The sequence below is a fragment of the Phoenix dactylifera genome, chromosome 8 (assembly GCF_051530095.1).
Source record: "Phoenix dactylifera cultivar Ajwa chromosome 8, Ajwa_hap1_PhDact_Kaust_v1.1, whole genome shotgun sequence".
In the NCBI taxonomy this organism is placed as follows: domain Eukaryota; kingdom Viridiplantae; phylum Streptophyta; class Magnoliopsida; order Arecales; family Arecaceae; genus Phoenix; species Phoenix dactylifera.
This window is the reverse complement of record NC_143197.1, coordinates 26,598,431-26,617,588: the sequence shown is the minus strand read 5'-3', so window position 1 is coordinate 26,617,588 and position 19,158 is coordinate 26,598,431. Positions and strand designations below refer to the sequence as shown.

Here is a 19,158-nt window from a genome sequence, read left to right as displayed (position 1 = left end):
TCAGGACTTTATAGATTCCTAAATCAATGGAGTTCTAAATATCTATGAATTGGATTGAAGATTATACCGAACCCTCTTAAGTTCTTCCTCTGCTCCCAAGTTGGATCCATTTCTCTTAGTTTCTTTTCCTTGTTTAAATATGTATTATGATGTGTGCTCTTGGTGTTATTTTTTGTTCTCTCTCTCTTGGTTGTACTAGTTATAATACATGTGCATGGCAGCTAAAGATTTTAAATTTGAGATTCTTTAACTAATCTAAATTCTAAAATGATTTGAAAATAATTAATTTATAATTAATCTTTTTAACAAATTATTTCTCAGGTTCATATCTTTGGCAAGCATGTATTTCTCCTTTGAAAGTTGTAAGAGTCTAGATATATTAGAATATCTTATTTAAAAGAAGTTTTTGAATTCTTTCTTTCTTGCTAATCAGTGTTAATGAGTGAGTATGCTCTTAAGTATTATTTTAGTTGAATAATTCCGAATCTAAAACCTATAGCAGCTACGTGCATGTGCAAGTGTATTATAACTAACTACATATAAAAATAGGAATGGTATTTTAGAAAAGCAAATGTTTTTTTCAGCAATATTAAAATCCCTTCTTCTATAGAGTTGTGACATGTTTTACATCTTTTAAGAGAGAAATTTAATTAAGACTATCATAAAAATATTTTAGTTCTTTATCAAAGCATTCATTAGGATTATTTTTGGAATTCAAAAATTGAGAATTTAAGCTATTCTATATACAACTAGTTATATGCACATATAGCTATTTGTGGCTGCTAAAATTTTAGATTTCAGATTATTGAACTAAAACCTAAATTTTAAAATATCTAAAGTTAATTAATTTAAATTACTTAAAATCTAATATGTTATATTTTACATTTGTCTCTATGCTCAAAAGTATCTCTCTTCCTCCTTTCTTGAGTATTATTAGTAAATGTATACTAGCATATCTTTTTTAGAAGTTTTAGAGTCTCTTCTTCTATAAAAGTCTAGCATACTTCAAATTTTTGAAAAGAGAAGTCTAACAAGGTTTGTTTTTAGATTCAAAAAATGGAAAAATTAAGCCACTTTTATATGGTTGCAAAGCAGCAGTGCAGTCAACAAAAAGGACCACCTGTTAAAATAGAGATTTTGCTCCTAAGGGGGCATACAGTGGACTTGACCTTCTTAATATCCATTTATCTAGTTTCACTGGTGGTCTCATCATGTTTAATCAAATAGCAATGGATAAATATTTGCCCACTTGAGAGAGAGACGAAGGACCACTTCGTAAGGAGGCAGTTCGACGGTCTTTTATCTCGCGACCGGTGAAAGTTGGTTGAATAATTCGATGAAAGAAGCACAAGAGAGATTTAATGGGAGAATGAGATTACCATATATTAAGTTTGTCTGCCAACATTCCCCATTATATCAAAGCATAAACACGACGGACTCCAAAAGCAAGAACAAAAACTTAAAAAGAAGCACACCACAACATTCAACAAAAGTACCAGACTCCCGACTGAAAAAAAAAAAAAACTAAAACTAGAACTAGAACTGAGCATTCCCTATGACAGATTCAACAGTAGTACCAGACTCCTGACTCAAACCAACCCCACCAATACACCCTCAAACACAAAGACAGACCCACAGAGAAACAAGATTTCTGAAAGCAGACACTACTTTGAGTGGGGCAGGAGACCGAGTTCACTTGAGATGCCATGCATGTCCTCCACCTTCAAACAACTCTCCTCTCCTAGGCACCCTCGCTTGCACTGGAACCATCACCTCTGCTCTCATTGCTTCCAAAGGTCTCGAACCCTTCAAAGAACTGCTCAATGTTCTCCTCGAAGTCGAGACTGTTAAAGATGTCATGCAGGTCGCCCTCCATTGCGACATCAAGAGGAGGATATTCATTGAAGTCATGGTCCATGCCGAAGGTCCACGAGATCTCCAGCATGTCGTCATTTGGCACGGTCTGATCGATGGACTCGGTTGCTTCCATCTGCACAACCCCAGGGTTTTCTTGTGCTGACTCCATCGGAGGCTTCGCAGGTAGCTGCATGCATGGCCGTGGGCAATCCATGTAGATACTGCTAGCAAAGTTGGTCACTATGTTTGGCCCTTTGTGTTCCAAAGCAGCTAAATCATAAGCCTGGGCAGCCTCCTCTTCAGTTGCTATAGAAGAAAAAGGTGTTAGTCCTATACAAAAATATCCACTTATGTATTAATGATTCCCTAATGGAAATAAATAAGTAATTATTTCACTTTAATTGATCATTATTATCTCGTGGCAAGGTGTGATGCCACTGTCGCATCTCTTGTCTGGATCTACTTGCATGGTCCATGTGATCTTCTCACACGGAAGAATTCGAAGTGTTAAGCAACGAATATAAGAATGCCGTGGAGCAGGCTTCTGTCCTATCTTTCTTACAGTCTATTTTACTTTTTGACTTTTTGGGCAAGTCCCACATCTGTTATGTATGAACTGCCGATGCCGATGTACTCAAAAAAAAAGAGAAGAGAATGAAGTCATAGACAAAAAAAAAAAAAAAAAAAAGGTGTACAAGCTCAAGCACGTGAAAGCTCAAGCCTACACACCCCGGATGAGCAAGAGGTGGAGCTCCAAGACTCCAACAGTATAGAATGAATGCACATGCATCTTACGTGCGACTAGCAAAGGGTAGTGGTCATATTAATCGATAAAACATTAATAAGATCTAATTGAAAACATACTATTTTTTAACTTTAAAAAGCAGATATGTATTAAAAGAGTTTCCACACATAACTTTTAGCAGTCAAAAATCTTAAACGCAACCAAGTAAAATTTTGAACCTTACATGCTCCCAAGTGATGCATCTAGTTATTTTATTATACTTCTTATTTTGATGAGCCTCATTTTGAGAAACTTGTGAAATAATGAATTAAGGAAGAAAAAAAATATGACTATACTAGCTACTGAACGATCGATGAAGATGATCTTGGACAACGATGACTATTAGCCAAAAAAAAGAAAAAAATTGGAGAGCACGAGGGTGAGAAAATATACCGTATGTTCCCAAGTAGATGTACTTGCAGCCGAAGACCTGGCCAAGCCTGGCCTCCCACCGGCCGTTTTTGTGATGCCTGCCATGGAGTCCGGCAATGTCGATCAGATGCCACCATCAAAAAAGTCTAATGACCTTTGAAAACCATTTTTTAAATATAATATTAGATAATAGAATGTTAAAGATAAGATAATCAAGATATTATTAGTAACCTGGCCACCCCACGGTACTTAGAGATACCCCTGGCAAAGCCGTTGCTCCTGCGCCTAAGACACGCCAGCACCTCTTCATATGACAAGGTTTGCATCTCCATGTACTCTTCTCTGTACATTTCCACCTGCATTCAATATAAAAATTTTATAAGAAAACATTCATATAAAATAATGTAAATATAAATATATATATATATATATTGTTCACAAAAAGAGATGTTACAGGAAAGTTTAAAATTGTCCCCGGACCCCAGAGCTTAAGGGCAGCCAGGTCATGAGCTCGGGCTGCGTCCAACTCATCATCAAAGGCTCCTACACCACATCAAACCATTTTTGTGAACCAAACAAAAAAAAGAAAGAAAGAAAGGTTAGATGTGGTAATGAACATATCGACCATCCATGAAATCACATAAACTATAAGAAAAGTAACAGACTCCAATTAGAAAATAGACATATGGTTTTGTGCTTCATGAATATTAGTAGTGGGAATCAAAGGAACGCCATAAAAGTGGTATAATCTCGTGACTTACCCAAGTAAACTACGACATGAGGCATCAAGGGGTGATACCCATCCAGATCGCCAGGCAGATCCCAAGAAAAGAAAAAAGGAAACAACTCATGAGAATGTGGCTCTAAAAAAATGAGCCAGAAGCAAGCAAAATACTACTACTAATAATAATGAACAACCGTCAACTTCTTATTTCTTTTATCCCAAGATCAGTGTTGGTCCTCTCTACCTTGCTTGCCTCTCTTGTTCTGGACCGGGTGCTGCCAGTTCTTGTCCCACAGGTGAGCTTCATACCTCCCGGACCCTCGGTGCCTAGGGACATTAATCCAAAACTAGCATCAAATGACATATATATATACACACACATATATGTATATGGCAGAAAATAATCTCAAATCAGAAAAGAAAAGGTTTATTTAAAGCCACCTTAGAAAGAAGAAAGAAAAAATCTAGTTTCTTTTATCTGGTTTACCTTGTGACTCCTCTGTAGATAGAGCTTCTTCTCCTACTACTTTCCACATGGGCTGTATCTGAGTTCTTAGCTTTCTTGTGTTTTGGCTTCGACTTCTTGCTCTTGTTAACAGGGATCATATTAGGAGAAGAAAGGGGTGCATAGTTGGATGGTGAAGAGGAAGAGGAACGAGATGGTGGAAGAGGAGGAGAGGGAGGAGACTTCTTCATGAGGGTAATGTTCTAGTACCTAAGAAAGGACGGGTTTTTTTCTCACTATACTACTGGTTTGGTTGATGGTGGTTCACCAAAGAGAGGATTATATATAGTGAAGGGAGGAGGTGGAGAAGGAAAAAGTAGGGGGCGTGCTGTTTAGCATTACTCAAGCCTTTTTCGCGAGGAGGCTTTAACCCCACCGTTGGAGTGATGAAATGGATCCAAAGGAGGAAGCTGCGAGTTTGTTTAACGTTTACTGGAGCTCTTTTTTATCAAAAAAAAAAAAAAACTACGGTTAATTAGTGAGCTCAGAAGAGTCCAAATGACTCGAGGGTCTGCAAGTTGGCCGCATGGGCTTGTGTGAGAGAGCTCGACACTTGGTCATCAGGTTTCCCATGCTCCTAATGGAACTCGTGGTCTCCACTGAACTCTTGTGCTCAAGCTCGGCTGGCCTGCATTGGAATCTCTCTCTCTCTCTCTCTCTCTCTCTCAGAGACACAGAAGTAACCGTTTAAATAACCTGATGGATTTAAGTAGAAACTGAAACGAATGGTAGCCTAATCTTTTTCTCTCTCTCTCTTTAAAATGGTGGTATTCTAATAATTGCGTGATGGTACTGATCATTGTGGAGATGGCCTTATTTGAAGGTACAAGAGCCGTTACTAGGTTAATGCACCGGGGTCGGTTTCAGAATTTAAGTATTTGTATCACCGGTTCCAAAATTTTCCATGATAAATTTGAAAGCTTATATTGTGTTCGAAAAAATTGAAAGCTTATAGAGACAAAGGTATAATAGCTACACGATAAAAGCAGTTGTATAATTTAAAATATTGTCTAGTAAAAGGAGCTTAAATATAAAGGATGTGTGAAAGAGACGAGCGTGAAGCATGCATGTTATTTTCTGTTTCCTGAAGAGAATAAGTATGTTTGTAGCAAAAAAGAGAATAAGTATATATGGAATGACTTGAAAAGCGAACACTAAAAGCTAGAATGACGTAATGTAAAGGCCAAAACTCAAGTTTGTCTCGTAGGCTCTAAACGTATGCAGATGGCATGCACAAAATTACTTTTGGAGTGCTCAATCCCGCTTGTTTTAACACATCTTCGCCTGCCAGTTCATTACGTGACTTTTTCTTTGGCAATAAAGGCAGGAATGACGAAGTAGACAAATTATTCTGTCAAGGGTTTTGTTTTTCTTTTCTTATTTTGAGAAAATGATGAGCTGAGGTTTTCATTTATCTCCACCGAGATGGTCGGTTGGGTTAAAAGACTCAGATATTTTGAGATCTTGACCCAAATATCAAAATTGAGATATCGAACAATTCGTTCATGATCATCTTGAGAATCCTACATAATATACTGTACATGTGTTATGGATGGCACATGCAGTGCACAAATCTCAATAGTGCACCATAGCAAAAACACTTTAGTTTCTTGATATAACTGGCCTAAATCCTACTCTTATTTTAATAAAATGGTGATTAATTAAAACAGTTTCAGGGAGGATCTCTTATGTTGTACTAGTAACATGCATTTATATAAAGGTCACTATTTGATTCTCATCATAATATTCATCATTATAATGAAAATAGTGGCCATTATTTTTCGTTTATATGGTCTCCCTAATACAGTATTAATCTTCTTTCAAGATTCAAATTTTTGATACCGAATTTTTTGCAAAAAAATATCTCACCTTTACAAAAGGTAATTTTTTGTATGTGAATCATAATTAGAAAAAAAAGGCTGTTATTTTTATCACTACCTGCTGTTTTTTTATAATGATTTTATTTTTATTATAATGCCATTATAGTAGTTATTATAGAGTCATTATTTAATATAAAAAATTGAAATCATAAAAATGTAGCAAATGTTGCCATTATAACCATTATAACAAATAATAATGGTTTTGTCAATGATTCATTATAATAAAGTCAAGTCATTGTTTAAACCTTGACTACATTAATCAAAGTATCAACGTATTTAGCAAGATCAATATATTTCAAGACGTTGATTTTCAGTATTGGATCATCAAAATAGTTATTTAGATTTTAAAAAGATTAGAAACTTTTGACAATGTCTTGATGTGGTATCGGCTAATACCTCAAGATAAATTGGTTTATATCGACATTGACAAAGAGGTTAGAAATTTGTATGCATTCTAACGATGAAGACCAACTATCGATATGAGCTGGGTTCTCAATGGGATGAAATAGTAGATAAGGAAGTAGATTATGTCCCATAAGAAAATCATTGGTGCTAGCCACTTGCACAGTGGTAGGCAAAAATCTTGTATATTTAACTTGCTCTCGAGAAAAAGGCAAAAATGTAAAGTAATAAATTTAGATGGTAGTTTTTGTCTTTGATACATTAGATAATTGCACTTATATAACATTGCAAGCTACATTAAAATATTTAAAAAAAATTATGGGCACTAGCTACATATGGCAAGTGATATACTTGCATTTCCAGAGGCACTCTCAAAGAAAGAGAAAATGGTAGAATGATAGATTTAGATAGTTGATTTTTCTTTTGAAAGATGTTTTGCATTAGATAATTGCTCGGACATAATATGGCAAAGGTTGTATTAAATTATTCAAAAATAAATTATTAGTGCTAGCCATCGATACATGGCAAGTGATACACATGCATATCCAGAATCACTCTTAGAGAAAGAGAAAAAAAGGTGGACGAAAGATTTAGATAGTGGATTTTATCCTTGGTGAATGATATGCATTGGATAATGGCTTTGATATAATACGACAAGGCTTGAGTTAAATTGTTTAATAAAGTTTATTGGCACTAATCGTCGCTCCTAGAGAAAGAGAAAAGAAAAAGGTAGAATAACGGATTTGGATAGTAGATTTTCTCTTCCATCGATGCTATGCATTAGATAATTGCCTTGACATGATACGACAAATCTTGCATTAAATTATTCAAAAAAAATCATTAGCGCTAGCTAACTATACATGGCTAGTGATACACATGTATATCCGAGAAAGAGAAAAAAGAAAAAGGCAGACTAGCAAATTTAGATAGTGAATTTTGTCTTCAAGGGATGATATGCATTGGATAGTAGCTCTGACATAATACGACAAGGCTTCCGTTAAATTGTTTAAAAAAGTTTGCCAGCGCTAACCATCTACATGTGGTAAATGATATACCAACATATCCGGAGCCACCATTGAAAAAGAAAGGAAAAAGGAAAAATATAGATTAATAGGTTTAGATACTAGATTTTGTATTTTGATGGATGATATGCTTTACAAAGAGGCTCCTACATAATGCAACAAGACTTTTGCATTAAATTATACAAAAAAAATTATTGGCATTAGCCACCTACATGTGATGGGTGATACACATGCATATCCAAAGTCACTTTTGAAAAAAAGGGAAAAACGAAATAATTGAAAAACTTGTAATGAATTGTTCAAAAAATTCATACAAAATTGAAAAAGAAATTCATTGGTGCTGACCATCCATACATGGTTGGCAAAAATCCCGCATACCCAAAGTTTCTCTCAAAGAGAAAAAGAGAAAAAGAAAAACGACAAACTGGCAAATCTGGATAGTAGATTTTGTCTACGATAAAAGCTATGCATCGAATAGTGGCCTTAACATAATGCGACAAAGCTTGATTAGTTAACTTGTTCGAAAAAATTTCTACAAGATTGAAAAGTGCATTACCCAAGCCTACATGTGGCATGCAAAAATCTTGCATAACTGGAGTTGCTCTCTGAAAAAGGAAAAATAATAGAGTGGCGGATTTAGATAGTAGATTTTGTATTTGATAGAAGTTGTGTCATATACGGTGGCCCCGACATAATATGACAAATATTTTATTAAATTGTTTGAAAAATTGTATAACATTGGAAAAATTTATTGGCACTAGTCATATGCACATGGCAAGCAAAAATCCTACATTGATATAATGTGACACGGCTTACATTAAATTATTTGGAAAAATTCAAGAATAATAATAAAAAAATTGATGCTAGCAATATACATATCGTAGCAAAATTCTTATATAATTAGAGGTATTCTTCAAAAAAAGACAAAGTAGCAGATTTTATTTTTGATGGAAGCCATGCATTAGATAATATCCCCAGTATAATGTTACAATACTTACATTTAGTTGTTCGAGAAATCATATAATTTTGAAAAAAGATTCATCGATGCTTGCCATCTCCATATAGTAGGCAAAAATCCTACATATTAAGAGTCACTATGGAAGAAATAAAGAAAAAATAAATAAAAGGTAGATTAGCGGAGTTAGATAGTAAATTTTGTCTTCAATCGAGTCCATGCATTAGATAATGGTTCCAACATAATGTGACAAGACTTGATTAAATTGTTCGGAAAAAATTCATTCAAGTTTGAAAAAGGGTTTATATGACTTACATATATATTTGTAAAATTGCGTAGACTAAGCTCGGTCCACTTGAGCGGCCAATCATTTTGGCCCAAATGAAAAGAAATGAAGGAAAAAAAAAAAGAAACGCACGTGCTACGCACATGTAAGTTCGGAAGAGACTCCCGATGGGAGTCTTCTTTCTTCCTAAAATCATTGAACAAAATCTAACTCAAGATCAGATTCTGGTCACGACTGAGGCTATTTGCAGTCTTGATTGGAGCTCTTCGCTGAAGATTTTTTCGATTTTTCTCTTCAAGTGTCAATCGCCATTCGCACCGTCGCCGCAGATAAAAGCCGCTAAAAAACCAGTAGGGACCGTGCCACCCTTGATTTATCCTTCCTCTCTTTCTTCTAGACTCTGTAGAACTTTTGATTCCAGCCGGTGATCGTCGGATTTTGGCCGAGAAGGGTAACACCCTGTTTTTCCCTATTTTTAGAAATCAACCCTATTTTTTTTTCAATTTCGGCTATTTCCACCACCGAAGCTTGTCGCCGAGGTCTCTTTCCAGTTTCCTGTGGTGGCTTATGGCCATGGTTGGAGTTCCAGTCATTAGGATACCTCTGTTTCATGCTTAAAGGGTCGGAACCCCTATTTTGATTGGTTTTGGCACTGTCGGCCACCAATCGCCATCGGCTGTCTATTGGTCGATCGTGGGTCTCCTGATCCTAAGCACCACCTACAACCACCTTCTTCCTTTCTTCTTTCTTAGTTAGAGGGAGAGAAGCTTGTTTTCTCTTTTTCTCTCTTTTTTCTCTCTCTTCCCTTTCCTTTCTCTCTATTATTTCTCTCTACCTGGACATTCTCTCTCTACTTTCTCTCTAGGGTTGTTGGACTCGGTAAGGATACCCCTCGGTGATTTTTGGACCGATCCTAGTGAAGGGTCCTGTATCTAGGGTCATTAGATAGCATGCCAGCCCATCATGGTTCTTGTCAAACACTGTTAGATTTGGTCACTCTCGATCTCTGTTAAATCATATGTACACTAGTCTGAGCATGATCCAATGAAATTATCTTAATCAGATTGACCGGAATGTCGAGCACTTCCGCTAGGTCAACTTTATGAGGGTGTTGGACTTATGATTTTTATTTTCAGAATAACTATGATAAATTCTGATGAGCATATAATTTTCATATATCGGGATCTAAGGAGGATTCTCGAAATTGATTGGACTGGTAGTTTGAAATCACTTGCAAAATAAGTAATATTTCACTTTTTCTAAATTTATCAGTAATTATAAAAGTATTATATTCATAACTTTTAAATAATATTATTCATGATGTATGGATTTGGCAAGCATTTTAATATCATTGAATATACTTATTTTGGAATATTATGATGGCATATGATCTTATTATGGATATGATTGATCAATTTTGACACAGCATGATTTCAACATTTCTATCGAATTCAAATATGAAATCCTAAACTAATTGAATTTCAATCTGGCTATGTTAACGACCTCCAATAATGAGGGCTAGTACGTTGGCACTTAATTTATCCTGAAGGTCATGTCGCAAGATGATGCACTGCAAGCAGATACTCAGTCTTGAAGAATTTTGCTATAAGATGATGCGTAGCTCATTGCAAAAAGATGTGTAATGTTATAACCCTACCACAAGAAAAATGTAGTCATAGCTCACGATTAATAAGGTAAATTGAATAATTGAAAAAAATTAGAATTCATGAATAAAAATTTAACTTTTTTGAAAGATTTGATTCGCATGATAGTATTGCATATATGCTTATTTTCTATAAATAATTATATATTACATTGCATGATTTATTTAGCTAAAGTGTCCATTGCTTTTTAAGCTGTCTAGCTCATTATATGATTTTTTATTTTTACAGATTTAGAGAACTAGTCTGATCAGGTTCAATATAGAAAAACAACTAGTCAAATTTTGGCACAGATTATCTTAAAATAGAGTTTATTTAAATTGACATATTATCTTAAAATAATGTTGGAATTGAGAAACATCTAAATTTTGAGTTAGTTATTGAAATAAAGTTTGTATATCATTATTTCATTTTGTTCCATTATATGTTTATAATATTATATTGAGATGACTTGGATGCTTGTAGAAAAAATTTTCTATGAGTATAGAGAGGTTGACAGAACCCCGATTCACAAAATCGGGTCAGGGGCGTGACAATGTTTGTATAGCGGGAGGAGCGGTTGACAGGCATCAGGCCACCTAGTTATGTATGCATGGTGGTAGGAGGGATCTGTGGACATTAGGTTATACAGTGTATGCAAGATCTTATATCCATGAGACTGTCGATGTTACAAACCGTCTGTTTTTATTCCGAAACCTGCTTTTCGTTTTGACATCTGGAATCCGAAACTTGAGTGCACCGCGGACGAAGAAAACAGGGAAGGCTGTGCGTTGGTTGTTAGCCTTCTTCCCATCTACCTTTTTTCTGCCTTCTGTGGTGCGACATTAGGTTGCCAAGTTAGACACGTCATGATGGAGCTTGGTACTAGGGTTGGGCCACGAAGCATTTACATTAGCCACACAAACTATCTATGATCTGCAGTTATATGGAACAAAATATAATTTACGGTACCAACTCGAATCCAACATTACAGAGCATATTATATTGTTCTAGTTCGGTATCAATATCCAGTACGAAAGACATACGATACTGCATACGTAAAAAAGATTCCATTCTATATCATATTGATACAATGCTAATGTGCCACCGGTATATTATTCAGTATCAAAACGGCAGATCTTGAAATAGAGTAAGACAAACTACATGAACCGTGCAATTTATTCCTCCTCCCTTTTAAGGATGAGAGAGGAAGAACCCAAAAACACATGTAGAAAGTTATGACAAGCAACACAAAAAAGTTCTATCTATTGTAGATTTGACCTTCATGAAAGCGAAAATGCAGAAAGGATCCATAGGCCAGCCCTCCTATGAAAGCTCCAACATAAATAACACAAAATTCAAAAAGCTTTATTGCTTACTACCTGTCACAATACGGGAAAAGAAACATTGGTCCCAGAAAATATATCACTTGGAGATGAAAAACCTTCAGATATAACACTAAACAATTACAGATGCAGCAGAAATATACCGAGTTCCGTCAGCATCGTGCCATGTGTTTAGACATTTCTGGGTCATGAATAGGAATCTGATCATGAATAAATTAACTATATTATCATTATAAAAAAAATTGCCAATAAATCACAACTGGATGGTTTCACATAAACTTTACAACTATGACTTTGTAATGTAGCTTGATGTGTATGCTGATTGTGCAAAGGTATCAAAAAACTCTTATGTTGCAAACAAATAAACCTCCAGATTCTATTCTGTTTTTAAGAAACACCTTATCAAAGAGCAAGCTTTCCTCTGATGAAATCAAATCATAGTCATCAGCATTGTAACTTGATTTTACTTTCACACGCTCACGACCTTCCTTCGGGTCTTTTTTGAATTTCTTAATGTAACATCTAATGTCATGAATTCCACCAGTTTCTGTTGGTTCATGTGCAAAGGAATACCGTGCGTTTCCGCTCTGCGGTGTATCAAAGCGCGCTAGATCATCATGATTATTATTTTCATGAAACAGGCTATCAGCCTTAATACCACTGCGGCTGCTAATTGCAAGATCAGATCCCACGATGCTTAGCGAACATTGAGTTTGGTTATCCGACTCCTGTAAGGAAAACAAACATGTCATAATGCTCAAACAACGTCCTTGTCAGAAATCAATAGACAAACAGTATATTGGTGACAATATTTACTCTGTGTGATAATAACCTAATGCTTTGCAAATGGTTTCAGGAATTAAAACTACAGGCAAAAATGCCATTAAGCTGCAAAATGGTTGCAGGATGTTTGTTAGCCCAGGCTTTCAGTGTCTTGAGTTTAATCACTACAGACCCCTATAGATGACATAAACAAGAAAACTGTATTCTGCAGTAGAATTCGTTGTCTTTTATACACTTACTAATCCAAGGAATTGTCTATTTAACAACTCACTTGGAAATATTAGCCTGAATTAGCTAGAAAAATAAGAAAACATCAGTTCATGAAGAGACAGACCTCGTGACAGTTAGGTTGATTATTGGGGAAGTCGGACACTGAAAAAGTTGATCCATCATTGTGGGAAAATCTACTGCTTCCCATTGAAGGGATAACTGAGCTTGGTTGTGGATCTTCTAGTGATGAGAAATCAGAACTATCAAAGGTTGATATTGAGACACATTCATCAAAATAATTCATTGCTTCTTCTGCCAAACACCTCGACATCCTAAGGCGTTCTATGCTTGCCTACAACCACATGTGAAACTCAATAAAGATAAAGAAATCATAATCAACATGCAAATAGGAAGTAGTAGCTGAAGAAGACAAAAGAAGATGTACAATAGTGCAACCATCACGCAGACCAATCTCACCTTTCTTCTTGGTCTTGATCTACGTGCCTCAGAGCTTTTAGGATCTGGTACTATCTCCTTCAGAATTCTACTGAGTTCTTGCCCACGCTGCTCCTCAACAGCCAAATCTGCCTGCAGTTTTCTTGCACGTTCTTGGGACTGAATGTTCAATAGCACCAGCATATTCTAATTAGAATTTTAAAAAAATGTTAGAATCTAATGCAGTTTATATAAGATAACAAATGTAAAACCTGCACAAGCTTTAAGGCATATTTCCTTCTGATGTCAGAGACTAGCTCAATTGCATCAGTGTTCACCAACTCAGGAGGGATATCTGCAATATCTTCCGTTGTAATGATTGCAGGGTTCTTCATCCGGATAGCCTGATAAAAGGTATAACATAGTTTATCAATGATGCAAGCAAAAGTGCCAGAGAGATATACGATACTTGCAAACAGGTAAAAGAAAGCAACTAATAAGATTTAAGGTAAAATTCCTGTTCTCAAAGTACTGCATAATTCAAGAGATGCTCATGTAAAAGTAAACAAGGGATTCTTGACATTCCACATGTCAATATGATCTGTTAGGTTCAACAAGTGCTTTTAAGACCAAAGATGTAACTTCTCACATGTTTTAATATGATGGAACTGATGAGCTACATGTGAGAGAAAGAACTGCCAATTCGAGCAACATATATTCAAAGGAACCGAAGTTTTCATTTTATTTGTTCCTTGTATAGGAAAGCAATTTGGATTAGTATATTTCTTTTTCTTTTCCATAATTAGATTGATATATAAAACAAATAAATCTAATGATTAATGATGCACAGAATGATCCAACCAGTATATGCAATGACATACAATAAAGTTTATTTTCATTGTCCTCAGAGACTCATATTTTGAAGGTAGTGATAAATAATCAGGAAAAAGAAGTGGAATTAATTAAATCCTGAAAAGACAATTATCAGGTATTTCTTTTTTCCTCAGTTTGCAAATGTTGGGCATCTTTGGATTAAGTCAATCAGATATGAAATTTCGAGACATTAGCTTCCTTGTAAACTTTTTTCAGATGCGACAATGAAAGCTTCCAATATAAACATATTAAAATGCTTTTGTAACCATTAGACTGCGACAATGATAAAGTAATATAGACTATCATGATCTAGCTTCCATGTAACCATATCAGATTTAGCTCTAGCAAGTTTTGGGGTGAATAATGCGGATGAATCATGATCCAGTCAATGCACAATGATTTTAGATAGCCATGCAACATATGTAGACCCTCTGGACACCAACAAGAATTTGAGAAAGCTCTTATTAACCAGTCAAATACCTGGAGGAGGACCTCTCGGGTTGAAATTATACTTACAGTTTTAGGGTCACTTTGAGGGCCTGTTTGGATAGTCCTATTGGGTCCTCAGGGTTTGAAACAAGATTTCTAGGATTATAGAATATAAGGCCTAGTCCAGCCCATGTTAGCTAGATCTTTCCCAGCCCATTCCTGCAGAGAGGAGAAAAAAAGACCTACTAAGGTCTTTTTTTTTTTCAAAAGGATTCAGGCCAGCCCACTCCAAGGCCAGCCCACTCCAAAGCTATTCCTGGGTATTTTATGAATATAAACTTAGCCCAGCTTGTAGCTTGTGATCTTACTGGTTCTACCAGCCTAATTCATGAATCTTACAGGATTTTCAGCCCAATCCTACAGAAAAATCCAAACAGGCCCTGATCATTCTTTCGATGCTATCTTGATTAATAGAAGGGTAGTATAACATCCACAATGAGCTGCAAGAATTTAATGTTCTAGTACATCTACAATTAGTTCTTCAAACTCAGGTATAAGAGGAGAGTATAAGGCTAGATCCTCCCTCATCTTCATGATAACCATTAAAGATATAACAAAAAATCCTTAACATTCGTGCAAGTCTAACACCAAGCATAAAGGCTTAATTCTCTATAATTTGAACTTCTAAACTGAAACCTTCAAATATAATTTATAGACTTAACTTCACCATAACCATGTCACCAGCATGAAATCATACATGGGCAAACCAGCTCTTGCTTCATAGTGTAGATAGTTGAATGCAGTCTCCTGCTTTAGATGAGAATGTTTGCCATGAGTGAATTGGCAAAGGATTCAACTGCTGCAATGAATTCAGAAAAGAAGAAAGATTGCTCGCCATGGTTTTTGTGGTTTGAAGAATGACAAATGATGAACCATATTATGCTTTTTGCTATTGTCTAACTAACATGAGCAAATCGATGCAATATTCTCATGAATCACATTTTTCCGAACAAGGCCAACAAAACCTATTCTACATCACACAAAATTTCCAAAGGTACTTTCATTAACTTGCTAGACTAATTCAGATATAACGTGTCCACATTAACTATTGTAGCATCTTATGCATGTCCTATGAACCAAATAAAGATATTTGACATCGATATGAGATGATATCTTTGTCAAATTTGTAAGCTCTTTTCATAACTCTGGCCAAAATCCTTCTCTGACTGACATATTTAATGTGGTAGGCCATGTATAGGATCACGAACAGAAGGCATTAGCTGAGCTTTTACCAACCCCCAGCCTGATCTTCAAATCAGGAAAAGTAATGTTCTTGCACGTGCTCTAAAATGTTTGAGTAGTTAACTGCTCCTTTCTTCGCATACGACACAAGTATCTTGACAGAGAGAAAACAAAATAAATGTTGAAAAGATTTGATGGCTATCAATTTCCAAGTTATTGTTAACTTCTCCATAAAGCTGATAACCAAGACTCCTTCACAGCTAGGAACACCTCTCCAAAAGACAAATCATCACGTATAACCTCCAAGATATTTTCAATTGCACCAGCTTGTTTGACATAAGGTTTGGACTGACTAAGATGACGAGGGAAGACATTCATGCAATCACATCGCACCATTTATATTCTTCTAATTAATCAATTCAATGACTAGAATAGCAACATCATTGGCACATCAAACCTTGTGTTTCGATCTTCATGCTTCTCAATAGGACAAGTTAGCATGTTAAAATAACCTAAGACATCAGATCCATATGACTGATGTTGTCTGTAATCATATTGCATGCTTGCTTCCAGATTTGACTGATCTTGAGATGGTATCTCTATACAACAAACTATCATCCCTATGAGAAAGCTTTCATCTAGTAAATGAAGAACTTTCAGTCAACCGTCATGTTTATCACCTTATCAGCTTTCATGCCCATCATCTATTTCCTTTGTTCACAACTTGTCACCATTACCTCGCGCTTGTCCTTTATTGTTGAATATCTGTCATATCAGATGCCTTTTTTCATATGGCTGCATAGTTTCTGGAGTTGGCTAGAAGTTTTATCATTGACAACATTCAGGCACTTTCTTTAAAGGCACTTATTCCAGAACTTTTGAGGTTAAACTAAGAAATTATACAAGTACATGATAGATGGAATAAAGCTACGGAAACATGTTTGGATGTTTTCAATATATTAAATTATAGAACCTATAACTGCAGGATGTAAAAATAATCTAGCTTACATTCTCAAGGTCATTTCTAATCTCAGAAACCGCTCTGCGTACTTCTGACCGAACAGTTTCATATATTCCATCAGTTCCAGTATCCTCAGAGGATTGGTCAATCTGAAAAGATTCACAACCATAGACAAATAAACCTTAAATCAGGGTAATAAACCAATGACATCAAGAGTTACAACTGAAGATCTAAAATGTAAACATCCTGAATAGTAACCTTATGCATTAGCTACAAATGACAACTGAAAGAATCAAAAGCACCTTCATCTCTTCGCAGAATGCCCTGATAGTTGCCTCCTCTGATTCAGACAAAGAACTTGTTGAAATCCCATCCTCCCAATTCCGAACTAGCGTGCATGTCTTAAAGAGTCCAAACCAACTATATTATACATCTACAGATCACACAAATTCGACTACTAATAATCAACAAAAAAGGCTTTAATAATCCATTAGTGACTCACACTAGAGGTATCCCACGTCTCAGAAATTGGGTGCCTACTTGTCCATGTTTGCAAATTCCTCGTTTGTTCCGGCAGTTCAAAGTCATTCACAGCCATGTCGGTCTTCTTCTCATGACCATTGTGTGAAAAGCTACCTGTCTCTGTGTTTCTCAAACTTGAAGATGACCCATATCCATGTTCTATTTCATTCTGATTGAAAAAAATAAGAATGAAGCCTCAAACACAACGCATAAGCTTCAACCAGAAATCAAATTTTGACATGAATACGTTCAAACCTCAGAATTCCCATGGTGCCCCCTCGAAACGGACCGGAGCCGCCTCCCGGTACCAATCCTCGACAAACTCCGACCGGATTCACTCCGACTGCCCGAGCCTTCAGCCCCAATACCCGAGCTTCTCGACATCGACCGCCCTTTCCTGCTTCCAGAAACATCACTACCCCCTTTCGTAGCACTAACCCTACCTTCAGATTCCGGCGACGACGAACTTGAGCAGCCGAACAGGGGATTATCCCTCGTATTCGAGTACTCCGACACCACGGACGAAGCCAGCGGTGGCTTGGCATAACTTCTCGGTACGGCGCTCACGCTCCTCGACCTCCGATTGGGGATCTTCTTCCGGGAATCCTCTGTGGGCCGATCCTTTGAGCTAGAAATGGTACGAGAAGAGGACGCGTAGCTCCCCCTCTTGGACGCCGATTTGAAGGCCGAGGCCGACATTTTCGAGCGAAATCCAGCGAGAAAGATGAAACCTCGCAAAGGTTTGACCTTTGGATTCGAGCCGGAGGAACCAATGCAGCAGGGGAGGCCAACAAGAGGCTGTTTTTAAGGATCGGAAAGCCCTAGGAACGGCTTTCGAGGAGGATTTAGAGGGTTTTGGTGAAGGGATCCGAAAGGGAGAAGGGGTTGAACGCGGAACAGGGGAGGAGAGGAGGTCGCTTTGGGCTGGAAATGGAATCTTTGAGGAAAGGGGGAGGGACCGAGCTGTACAAATATGCCCCAATTGGTCTCTGATACTGCACCATGTGGCTTATAGTTTTATGGAAGTGGATTAACCATCTAAGTATTTTTTTTTAGTGATAATGCACCAGAATAACAAGGATAGTGGTGGGTTAAATGTTGGGGGAAAAAAAGATCAAGATTAGACTAGTAATTATCAATAGGTTATATTCATTGTAAAATGATTTATGTACGTATTTATTAAACCGTGAGTAGTATTTTACATGCTATTAGTCAACTCGCGAATATGTAATATATTTTTTTTTTGTCCCTTATCTAGTGTTTGTGAATTATTCAATGTACTTCGTTTCTCAGAAATATATTCACTAACAATGAAATATATAAAAATATACTTATTATGGTTCAAGCGCCTAATTTATTGGAATATTTTTAGTTTGTACAACAAAGACATGATATGTGACTGATGATTTTATACTATGAGAATAATGTAGTTTATATATAAATAGAAAAGATATTGTACTTTATGTAGCTCTTAGTTTCGCAAAAGTATATTCACTAAAAATGGAATATATACAAATTTTACAAAATATAGTTATGGGATGATAATATATTGCAAGAATAATGTAATTTATATGTAAATTAAAAGGACAAATTACGAACAAAAACTTTATGCAGTTATTAAAGAGGCACGGTGATTCAACGGATTTTTAAGACTCTACCTAAATGTCTAGTTTAAGGTCAAATTTACAGTGTAAGTAAGTTAGCAGGCTAGTCATATCTTTGTTAAGGTATAAAAATAAGGTGACGTCACGTTGGGCTTTCCTCATGGTTGGTTGTATACGTACCCAACTGACCGTTATGCGACAGAAAAAACTTGCAAATGAATAAAAAATTATAAATATAAAGAAAAAGGCAAATTGGAGATGCAGGGGATCGAACCCTGTACCTCTCGCATGCAAAGCGAGCGCTCTACCATTTGAGCTACATCCCC

General features: G+C 36.2%; 2 protein-coding genes and 1 non-coding gene across 3 annotated transcripts; all 3 read right to left on the bottom strand.

The window, feature by feature from the left end:
* Nucleotides 1-1,378: 1,378 nt before the first annotated feature.
* LOC103709065 (ethylene-responsive transcription factor WRI1-like) lies at nt 1,379-4,442 on the bottom strand. The gene is made up of 7 exons (XM_026805357.4): nt 4,225-4,442; nt 3,982-4,064; nt 3,775-3,783; nt 3,468-3,556; nt 3,245-3,369; nt 3,035-3,111; nt 1,379-2,163 (listed from the first exon to the last, which is right to left on the bottom strand). Exons 1-7 carry the CDS (start codon nt 4,431-4,433, stop codon nt 1,742-1,744), a joined length of 1,014 nt encoding a protein of 337 aa, XP_026661158.3. The 5' UTR covers nt 4,434-4,442; the 3' UTR covers nt 1,379-1,741.
* Nucleotides 4,443-11,980: 7,538 nt separating this feature from the next.
* On the bottom strand, nt 11,981-18,239 carry LOC103709064 (uncharacterized). Its single transcript, XM_008794243.6, has 8 exons — nt 17,484-18,239; nt 17,209-17,397; nt 17,009-17,107; nt 16,754-16,855; nt 13,474-13,605; nt 13,244-13,381; nt 12,891-13,118; nt 11,981-12,501 (listed from the first exon to the last, which is right to left on the bottom strand). The coding sequence occupies exons 1-8, from the start codon at nt 17,925-17,927 to the stop codon at nt 12,109-12,111; spliced, it is 1,725 nt and encodes a 574-aa protein (XP_008792465.4). The 5' UTR covers nt 17,928-18,239; the 3' UTR covers nt 11,981-12,108.
* Nucleotides 18,240-19,085: 846 nt separating this feature from the next.
* On the bottom strand, nt 19,086-19,158 carry TRNAA-UGC (transfer RNA alanine (anticodon UGC)). Its single transcript has one exon. It is a non-coding gene; the product is annotated as a tRNA-Ala (tRNA).